Source organism: Oncorhynchus tshawytscha, linkage group LG13, assembly GCF_018296145.1.
Source record: "Oncorhynchus tshawytscha isolate Ot180627B linkage group LG13, Otsh_v2.0, whole genome shotgun sequence".
Classification (NCBI taxonomy): Eukaryota; Metazoa; Chordata; class Actinopteri; order Salmoniformes; family Salmonidae; genus Oncorhynchus; species Oncorhynchus tshawytscha.
In genome coordinates, this window is record NC_056441.1 from 47,379,931 (window position 1) to 47,391,466 (window position 11,536).

At 42.0% G+C, this 11,536-nt stretch overlaps 1 protein-coding gene across 2 annotated transcripts in view; it reads right to left on the minus strand.

Moving 5' to 3' along the window:
- LOC112265039 (matrix metalloproteinase-23) overlaps nt 1-4,496 on the minus strand; it is a 28,171-nt gene extending 23,675 nt beyond the window's left edge. The window contains exons 1-2 of one of the 2 annotated variants that reach the window (XM_024442036.1): nt 4,172-4,496; nt 3,898-4,053 (exon numbers count right to left, since the gene is read on the minus strand). In XM_024442036.1, the coding sequence (XP_024297804.1) occupies nt 3,898-4,047 (150 nt within the window). In that variant the 5' untranslated portion in view covers nt 4,048-4,053; nt 4,172-4,496. Of the gene's footprint in view, nt 1-3,897 lie in introns of both variants that reach the window. The other variant, XM_024442035.1, reaches the window with a different exon arrangement.
- Nucleotides 4,497-11,536: the final 7,040 nt, after the last annotated feature.

The window sequence follows — 11,536 nt, forward strand, 5'->3', positions numbered from 1 at the left end:
GATCAGTAGCCTGTGAAACAAGACAGGACCAGTGGCAACCCGCCATTCAGGGCGAGCTCGAAAATTCAAGCCCCTTGGGTCCTGCCATAGAGTTACATCAGAAGTGCCCATCCAAGAAGGCTCAAGGTCATTGGCCACAGATAAAATGACATCAAATCACTTTATATCTACCGTAGCTTTGATTGGACTGATCATGTCAACATCACACTTTCAAAATCTTAGCTAGCAAGCTAGAGAAGCGGTCATCCTCTACTGGCAAATCCTTTTCAATCCTTGTCATATGAAGAGACATTATAGATAAAACGTATCGGTGCTCATTGACAATTTGACATGAACATTACACACCAAGATCAAAATCGCAAATTCAAATCAGTGGTTTGGAAGGAATCAGTGGCTAACCGCAAGTGTTGCAAAGCAAGCACTAGCCTGCTATTCAGTGGAGAAGGTGTGTGGTCCAAGTCTGGGTTTAAAGGTCTCTCTTCCAAGTTTAAAACGATAAGCATTCAACACCATGGGCCAGAAAAGGTTGAAATCAGACCAGAGAGTCTTGTTTTTCATGATCTGTAAGTCTTTAGGTGCCTTTTGGCAAACTCCAAGCAGGCTGTCATGTGCCTTTTAATGAGGAGTGGCTTCCTTCTGGCCACTCTACCATAAAGGCCTGATTGGTGGAGTGCTGCAGAGATGGTTGTCCTTCTGGAAGGTTCTCCCATCTCCACAGGAACTCTGGAGCTCTATCAGAGTGACCATTGGGTTCTTGGTCACCTCCCTGACCAAGGCCCTTCTCCCCTGATTGCTCAGTTTGGCCAGGAGGCAAGCTTCAGGAAGAGTCTTGGTGGTTCCAAACTTCTTCCATTTAAGAATGATGGAGGCCACTGTGTTCTTGGGGACCTTCAATGCTGCAGAAATGTTTTAGTACCCTTCCCTAGATCTGTGCCTCGACATAATCCTGTCTCTGAGCTCTTTGGACAATTCCTTCGACCTCATGGCTTGGTTTTTGCTCTGACATGATGCATATGACCTCAATTTAGTGTCTCATAGAAAACGCTCTCAATACTTATGCAAATACGGTATTTCAGTTTTTATTTTTTTTAAATGAGCAAACATTTCTAAAAACCTGTTTTCTCTTTGTCATTATTTGGTATTATGTGTATATTGATGGGGAAAAACATTATTGTAACGGCCGTTGTTGGTGGAAGAAGGTGAGGACCAAGGTGCAGCGTGGTATGTGTCCATATTTATTAAAATGAACACGGAGAAAGCAAAACTAACAAAGAGAACGACCAAAAACAGTACTGGCTTGTGCAGACACACAACAGAAAACAGAAAATAATCACCCACGAAACACAATAGAAAACAGGCTACCTAAATATGGTTCTCAATCAGGGACAACGATAGACAGCTGCCTCTGATTGAGAACCATACCAGGCCAAACATAGAAATAGCAAATCATAGAAAAACATAGACAACCCACCCAACACACACCCTGACCATACTAAAACAAAGACATAACAAAAGAACTAAGGTGAGAACGTGACAATTATTGCATTTTTGTTAATATATATATATATATTTACCCCTTTTTCTCCCTAATGTTGTGATATCCAATTGGTAGTAACTAGTAACTAGTCTTTTCTCATCGCTGCAACTCCCGTACAGACTCAGGAGAAGCAAAGGTCGAGAGCCATGAGTCATCTGAAACACAACCCAGCCAAGCCGTAGTGCTTCTTGACACCTTGCTCACTTAATCCGGAAGCCAGCCGCACCAATGTGTTGGAGGAAACTGGCGACCGTGTAAGTGTGCATTGCGCCTGGCCTGCCACAGGAGTCACTAGAGTGCAATAGGACAAGGACAACCCAGCCGGCCAAACCCTCCCCTGACCCAGGCCAATTTTGCGCCGCCTCATGGGTCTCCCAGTCACGGCCAGCTGCATCACAGCCTGGGATCGAAACAGGATCTGTAGTGACGCAGCTAGCACTGCGATACAGTGCCTTAGACTGCTGCGCCACTCAGCCATGAAAAATATTAATTTAATCATTTTTAGAATACGACTGTAGGGTAACAAAATGTGGAAAAAGTCAAGGGGTCTGAATACTTTCCGACATGACTTCTGCCCCATTCAAAACAACTGGAAACTCGGAACTGGGAAATCTTGCTCCGACTATGAAAATACGTTTTGAATGGTCATCCAACTCGGAATTCCATGTCTGGAACTCGGTGCTCTTTCTAGAGCTCTGATCTGAAGATCAATGACGTCATGATTCGACTTTGTTTTTTTAAGAGTTCCCAGTTGTCTTAAAACCATCATAAATCCAGAGAATGCCAGACTTTGATGACATAGTTTGATGACAAAATTTGCCCACAAGGACCGCAGAGCTACCTTCCTGTTCAAGTGAGCACAGCACAACCATGAGTCCAAAAGTGTATTGTATGCTGCTGCATAAATGATGTAATATGCCAGGGAGATATGTATACTGTAGCTAAGAAAGTAATACTAAGTGTATGTTGTGTAGTAAGCTCATAGTAGCCCATGTGCCTCACCCTAATAATTTCCCTTTCCCCCTCATAACTTAGCCTACTGTTCTGACTTGGTGGTGCACATGTAGCCTGTAGACTGTTTTAGAGAAATGTAATCATTGAATATTATAAGAGCTTTCATTGTCTGCTTATATGCCCCCTTTATTTATCCTATGGTTCTGACTTGGTGTACAGAGAGAATACTGTAAGAACAGGCCATGTTCTGAATTCTGTCGCTGAACATATAGTTATATTGACTACGTCCGTCTTAGCTCGCTCATTAATGTCTTAATCGAAATTACGGATTGCCTATTATCTGCCCGTCATTCCCTTATGCCATAGTTTGTACATCTCAATTGTCAGTAGAAACCACATTGGTTTAAGCAAGTCAGCAATATCAGATATGTTTTTTGTTTTATGCAGTAAATGAGGCTGAATGAACTGTTTCGCTGCCAGACAAGGCTCTGCTGATAGCCAGGTGCAGCAGTGGTTAGGATTCACTCCATGGTGCTGAAAAGAAAGCTTCTGCTGTTGGGATAGCTTTATGTAGACCCTAACAGTTTGCGGGCACCGTTTGTCACCGTTATAGTGCAATTAATGTATTGTTTAGTGTTGTGTGTGTTGTGTAGTGGCTTTGCTGGCATGCATAAAAAAACAAGTTGAGTTTACCCCACCAAGGTTTACATGCAAAAATCACTTCAATTATGACATTTTTTTGAATCAGTAAATGGGGGAAGATTTCAACTACCACCCAAACACAAAATAGTAATTGGAGTTGTTCATTCTATTTCTCCACATTTCTTCCACTATGAGTTAAAAGGAATAACTTAAAGTCAAGTTAAGCATTTTTCAGGCTTCCTGGCAAAAGGGAGCATGTCTGGCCTCTAGGAAGAAAATGTAAAAAAAGACACGTGGCACAAGTGCAAAAGGGAACAGAAATCACAACTTAACCCGACACAGATGTAAAACCCTCCTCATCTGCTCTCGTCGCCTGACAGCCCCTCTCCATCTATCTATCCATCTCTCTGTGCTAAAATATCTGTCACCCACATGTGAGCTGAAGCTTCTCCTCCAGCGCTCCCCTCCCCTCACCACCTAAATCACTCCTTCCTTTCTTTTCTTCTTTCTCCCCATTTATTTTCCTATTGTAGGCTATTGTAACACTGATCAAAAAATAAACATACACAAAAATACATTAGGATGAAACCAGAAAAATGTGACTGTCAGTGTAGCTTACTTAAAACACTTGTTTTTTCAGTCTGTAAAAAAAACGATAACAAAACACAATAAATGAATGACAATACTGGGTTTGTTGAGTTGCTCGCAGAGGCAAACAGTCTAAATATTACTTTTATAATTTCCATGTGCAGCTGTCCACTTACCGTTTTCCTTCTACACGTAGGGAGTCCGCCGACCCCATCCAAACCTACCAACATCAGCACTAGTAGAAAAAGTATCCGACGAGTTCCGCGCATCTCAAACACTGGGACGAAGCCCTTGGCCGAACTCAACTTCTGCTTCCTGTGCTCCATTGGAACCTGTAGTCGTTTTTTACAGTTGACAGTCAATGGTAACCTACACTCAATGTTGAGAGCACATAATTCTGCTAAATGCAAGGATTGGTATAAAAGAGATGGATCATCTTGGATAGGCTACCTTATTCAGGTGTTTTCATGCAGAAAGCATGAGTTCTGAACCAGAACGCGGTGCGTATCACGTGAAAACCACATTTGAACAGCTCTGCGGAGAATTGGCCATTTGGGCATGGAGCTCCAAATTCTCCTGTCCCATCAAACTCGTATCATTCTCAGCATTCCGCGCTATTCCCCTGTGATATAATTGTAAACTCTTACTTTTCAACCGAGTCCTTGGTTAATTGCGTCGCGTTTGTATGTTTATTGGGTAACTTTGATACTTCCCTGCCTGGTCTATGCAGCGACCGAACGGATCAGGTGTCGGTCGTACAAGTTCGTGCACGTCAGTCGAGTTGGTGGGATAGAGTGAGAGCGCCGCCCAGTTCTAAAACAACAATTTGTCCCACAGCCTCTGCTCTCCCAGTCTCTCAAGGGCTCTCAAACTACACACAGTTCTCAACCAGACGAATAGAGGGTAAAATGTTGCCTTCAAGTCTTCAAACTATTTTTGGGCTGTAAACTCTTACTTAAATAACCGCTCGTGGAATGTAAAAGTATCTCTCATCGGTTGAGGCCTCAATCCGCCATGGTTTAGAATACAAATTATGAAAGTCAGTCATAGTTTATAGGCTAAAGACACATTTTTATAAGGAAACTTTTTTCCCCACATTTATTAGTAAGTGTTATTTAGCCACCAAAACTTGACATCGACACCGGCAAGTCTGCAAACCCGCAAAAAACACAGCAACAGAGCCAGGGAAAGTACTATCGGGGATCCTTGGGACGTCCATAAACTCTAACCCTAACCATAGGGACGTCCCAAAGGGGTATGGACGTCCCAAGGATTCCAAATTGCACTGACTGTTTCTTCACCTGTTGACTCATGTGGCGTGCAGTCCCAACTGTCTGTGCAAGGAAGGTGGGCACCATGACAATATTGCCGCAAAGAACATCCTTCCAGATGCGCTCATTTTTCTTTGCTTGCATGGATCCATTTTCCAATCCATCTGTTCAAACAGGCTCCATTATCCACTTCCTGGCAATTAGCAAGTGGCAACTCAAAAGACTAACAGAGGAGATGTCAAAAAGTTAACTAACTCAAAATAATGATTGAAATCCAGGCCTACATCTAGCCTATCTCAACTCTCTCTGAGCCCCATCTAGGTGTGATAGCTCCTCAGCTAATTATGGATCATTCATTGAAGAGGAAGGCGTTTAGTAGTCTATCATGACTAGCCCACAGTATGCCCCATCCTGGTTAGGCTACAGCAATGTGTCACCATCTGCAATGCTGTGGCTCAGGAAGAGGCTTTAGGCTTTGCCTCACTGCATCAAGGGTTTGTTCTAGCCTACATCCCTTCATTCACCTCCAGAAAGTGGCCACGCTGGCAACTCTAAAAGTTATACAATTCTGCATGTGAAGTGTGCTCTCATAAAAAATCCATTGTGCAGAATGAGGTAAAATGTTTGTCAATTGAACTTTTTGGCATTGCCCATGGTCTGGCTGGCCAAGTGGTCCACAGTTTCCCCCTATCCCCATCACTCGGGCTGACCTTAGGAAGACCCCGAGACAGCCTGTGGTTTTCAATAGAAGAGGACCCCTGTGACTCTTAAGAACATATAGCAAGAATTTGTGGGTTATGTTGCATGATATTTATGGATTAGGCCCAACGACAATGCTTTTGTTGTCCCATCCTTCCACTGATAAATTCGGATAAATTAATCACTTTTTGACTGAGAAAGTTAACGAGTAGCTTATCGCAAAATCGCCCGGAGATGATGGATACTGTGAGAACCGTCAGTGACCATCACACTTTTTAAAATGCTGTAAAACTACCACTAACACACATCTACAGAATAAGCGCATACATTTTATTTTTTACTTGTGTGTATATATTGTATGACATCACATTTTCTGTCTGTGTCACCAAGATGTTCAAATAAACCTAAACATAAGGAGAGTAGCCTAAGACGTCCACTTTGGTTCACCCCAAAAAATATAGAAAAAAATCCTTTCTAGAGACAGATTTTTCAGTAAAGGGCACCTGAATGGCGGTCTCATAACTTCCGCCCCTCACTGGACTTGGCCCTATGCCCAGGGTCTGGCTGCACTCCAGGTGACTAGGGAAACTCTGGGCGGGCTGACCTGACGATGTCACCCACCCTGGGAAGGAGTGGAGAGAAAATAGGGAAGGAAGGAGGAAATGGGGGGAGTTGAAAAGAAAAGCTGGAAAGGAGATCTTTTATGGGGCCCTGAAAGATGAGAATTTAATTACGCATCTCTTTATTCATCTGTCCAACCCACACCAACACTGCACAAGCTAACTTTTCTAAACAGTCACCTTCAGCAAATTTTTCCCTACGGACACTTTAAAACCTATTTCAAGTTTATCCCCACATTGTTTTACTTAGTCTTTAACTTCAAAGTCAGTAACTCACTATTAGAGTTAGCCTACACAACGCTCAATCACACTTAAACATTGAAAATGTTTCTTTTAAATTTGACAGAAAAATCTAATTGCCAACACATTGACTTTCATGAATGCACATGAATTATCTACTTATAAGTAGTGGGTACTAATGAGTCGCCCCCCCATTTATAAATCAGATATAAGCATTACAATTCATACACATTTGATGGCTTATTATACAGTGCATTCAGAAAGTATTCAGACCCCTTCATTTTTTTCAACATTTTGTTACGTTACAGCCTTATTCTAAAATGGGTTAAATAAAATCTACACACAATCTACACACAATACCCCATAATGACAAAGCAAAACAGATTTTGTCAAATTTTTGCAAATTTATAAAAAACAGAAATATCTTTACATAAGTATTCGGACCCTTTGCAATGAGACTCTAATTTCAACTCAGGTTTATCATGTTTCCATTAATCATCCTTGAGATGTTTCTACAACTTGATTGGAGTCCACATATGGAAAATTCAATTGATTGGACATGATTTGGAAAAGCACACCTGTCTATATAAGGTCCCACAGTTGACAGTGCATGTCAGAGCGAAAACCAAGTCATGAGGTCGTAGGAATTGTCCGTAGATCTCTGAGACAGGATTGTGTCGAGGCACAGATCTCTGGAAGGGTACCAAAATATTTCTGCAACATTTAAGGTCCCCAAGAACACAGTTGGTCTCCATCATTCTTAAATGGAAGAAGTTTGGAACCACCAAGACTCTTCCTGGAGCTTGCCACCCGGCCAAACTAAGTAATTGGGGGAGAAGGGCCTTGGTCAGGGAGGTGACCAAGAACCTGATGGCCACTCTGACAGAGCTCCAGAGTTCCTCTGTGGAGATGGGAGAATGTTTCAGAAGGACAACCATCTCTGCAGCACTCCACCAATCAGGCCTTTGTGATAGAGTGGCCAGATGGAAGCTACTCCTCAGTAAAAGGCACATGACTGCCCACTTGGAGTTTGCCAAAAGGTACCTAAAGGACTCTCAGACCATGAGAAACAAGATTATCTGTTCTGATGAAACCAAGATTGAACTATGTGCCCTGAATGCCAAGATTCACACCTGGAGGAAACCTGCCACCACCCCTACGGTAAAGCATGGCGGTGGCAGCATCATGCTGTGGGATGTTTTTCAGCGGCAGGGACTGGGAGACTAGTCCAGATCAAGGGAAAGATGAACGGAGCAAAGTACAGAGTGATCCTTGATGAAAACCTGCTCCAGAGTGCTCAGGATCTCAGACTGGGGCGAAGGTTTACCTTCCAACAGGACAACGACCCTAAGTACACAGCCAAGACAACACAGGAGTGGTTTTGGGACAAGTCTCTGAATGTCCTTGAGTGGCCCAGCCAGAGCCCGATCAAACATCTCTGGAGAGACCTGAAAATAGCCGTGCAGTGACGCTCCCCATCCAACCTGACAGAGCTTGAGAGGATCTGCAGAGAAGAATGGGAGAAACTCCCCAAATACAGGTGTGCCAAGCTTGTAGCGTCATACCCAAGAAGCCTCAAGGCTGTAATCGCTGCCAAAGATCCTTCAACAAAGTACTGGGTAAAGGGTCTGAATACTTATGTAAATGTGATATTTCAGTTTTTTTATTTCAATAGATTTGCAAAAATGTCTAAAAACGAGTTATTCTTTGTCATTATGGGGTATTGTGTCTAGATTGATGAGAGGGGGAACTGATTTCATCCATTTTAGAATAAGGCTGTAACGTAACAACGTTTTGAAAAAGTCAAGGGATCTGAATACTTTCCGAATGCACTGTATATAGTTAGTAGTGTAAACATTAATAATATACAGCGCCTTCAGAAGGTATTATTTATTTTTTTACCTTTATTTAACTAGTCAAGTTAGTTAAGAACAAATTCTTATTTTCAATGACGGCCTAGGAACAGTGGGTTAACTGCCTGTTCAGGGGCAGAACGACAGATTTGTACCTTGTCAGCTCGGGGGTTTGAACTTACAACCAACGCTCTAACCACTAGGCTACCCTGATTTTTTCCACATTACTAGTCCAACACTCTAACCACTAGGCAACCCTGACTTTTTCCACATTTTGTTGTTACAAAGCGGGATTAAAATGGATTTGTAATCTTTTTGTCAACAATCTACACACAATACTCACATTTTTTATTTCACCTTTATTTAACCAGGTAGGCTAGTTGAGAACAAGTTCTCATTTACAACTGCGACCTGGCCAAGATAAAGCAAAGCAGTTCGACACAAACAACAATCCAGAGTTACACATGGAATAAACAAACATACAGTCAATAATACAGTAGAAAAAGTCTATATAATGAGGTAGGATAAGGGAGGTAAGGCAATAAATAAGTAATTACAATATAGCAATTAAACACTGGAATGGTAGATGTGCAGAAGATGAATGTGCAAGTAGAGATACTGGGGTGCAAAGGAGCAAGATAAATAAATAAATACAGTATGGGGATGAGGTAGTTGGATGGGCTATTTACAGATTAACTATGTACAGGCGCAGTGATCTGTGAGCTGCTCTGACAGCTGGTGCTTAAAGCTAGTGAGGGAGATAAGTGTTTCCAACTTCAGTGATTTTTGCAGTTCGTTCCAGTCATTGGTAACAGAGAACTGGAAGGAAAGGCAGCCAAATGAAGAAATGACTTTGGGGGTGACCAGTGAGATATACCTGCTGGAGCGCGTGCTACGGGTGGGTGCTGCTATGGTGACCAGTGAGCTGAGATAAATTGGTGCTTTACCTAGCAAAGACTTGTAGATGACCTGGAGCCAGTGGGTTTGGCGGCGAGTATGAAGTGAGGACCAGCCAACGAGAGCGTACAGGTCGCAGTGGTGGGTAGTATATGGGGCTTTGGTGACAAAACAGATGGCACTGTGATAGACTGCATCCAATTTGTTGAGTAGAGGGTTGGAGGCTATTTTGTAAATGACATCGCCAAAGTGGAGGATCGGTAGGATGGTCAGTTTTACAAGGGTATGTTTGGCAGCATGAGTGAAGGATGCTTTTTTGCGAAATAGGAAGCCGATTCTAGATACAATTTTGGATTAGAGATGCTTAATGTGAGTCTGGAAGGAGAGTTTATAGTCTAAGTGTCAAAGTGGAAGAAAACATTCTAATGTTTGTAAAAAATTACAGCTGTGAGTCTTTCTGGGTAAGTCTCTAAGAGCTTTCCACACCCGGGTTGGGCAATATTTGCCCATTATTCCTTTCAAAATTCTTCAAACTCTGTCAAATTGGTTGTTGATCATTGCTATACAACCATTTTCAGGTCTTGTCAAATCAAGCTGATTTAAGTCAAAACTGTAACTCGGCCACTCTGTCACAGCTGTCGAAAGAGGAAGACCAAGGTGCAGCATGGTGAGTGTATATTTTCTTTTAAAAAATGACGCCAACAAAACAACAAACGAGAACACTACCGTGAAGCTTACAATGCCTCAAACAAAGTTAACTACCCACAAAGACAGGTGGGAAAAAGGACTGCCTAAGTATGGTTCCCAATCAGAGACAACGATAGACAGCTGTCCCTGATTGAGAACCATAACGGCCAAAACAAAGAAATACAAAACATAGAAAATAGAACACCCCACATCACACCCTGACCTAACCAAATAGAGAAATAAAACGTCTCTCTAAGGTCAGAGCGTGACACACTCAGGAACATTCATGGTCTTCTTGGTAAGGGACTCCAGTATAGATTTGGTCTTCTGTTTTAGGTTATTGTCCTGCTGAAAGGGGAATTTATCTCCCAGTGTCTGGTGGAAAGCAGAATGAGCCAGGTTTTCCTCTAGGATTTTGCCTGTGTTTAGCTTCATTCCGTTCCGTTTCTTTTTTATTCGGAAGAACTCCCAAATCCTTAATGAATTTTGGTTCCAGAGTGGCGCAGCAGTCTAAGGCACTGCATCTCAGTGCTAAAGGTGTCACTACAGACCCTGGTTTGATCCTGGGCTATATCACAACTGGCTGTGATCTGGAGTCCCATAGGGTGGCGCACAATTGGCCCAGTGACATCTGGGTTTGGTCGGTGTAGGCTGTCATTGTAAATAGGAATTTGTTCTTATCTGACTTGCCTAGTTAAATAAAGGTTAAAAAATAAATGATTACAAGCATATCCATAACATGATGCAGCCACCACTATGCTTGAAAATATGGAGAGTGTTACTCAGCGATGTGTTATATTGGAAATTCCTCAAACATTTCACTTTCTATTCTGGACAAAAAGTTAATGAATGGCTTTGCCAAGTTATCAGTGTTACTCACAGCCATTAAACTTTCAACTGTTTTAAAGTCACTATTGGCCTCATGATGAAATCCCTGGGCGGTTTCCTTCCTCTCCAGCAACTGAGTTGGGAAAGACGTCTGTATCTTTGTAGTGACTGGGTGTATTGATGATACATCATCAAAAGTTTAATTAATAACTTCACCATGCTCAAAGGGATATTCATTGTCTGAAAACCTCCCTGGTCTTTGTGCTTGAATCTGTGTTTGAAATTCACTGCTCGACTGAGGGACCTTATAGATAATTGTATGTGTGGGGTACAGAGATGAGGTAGTCATTACAATTACGTTAAACACTATTATTGCACACAGAGTGAGTCCATGCAACTTGTGACTTGTTGAGCACATTTTTACTCCTAAATATATTTATGCTTGCCATAACAAATGGGTTTGAATACTTGACTCAGCATATTTCAGCTTTTCATAAATTCATTTGAAAACATTTTTTTTTTAAAGAGTTACACTTTGACATTACTGGGTATTATATGTAGGCCAGTGACAAAATATCTCATTTTATTCCATTTTAAATTCAGGCTGTAACACAACAAAAACTGGAAAAGGTTGAAGTGTGCAAATACTTTCTGAAAGCACTGTAACTGCAAGACAGAAACTGAACTTATGCTGCAGAAATAAATTGATAGACAGAATTC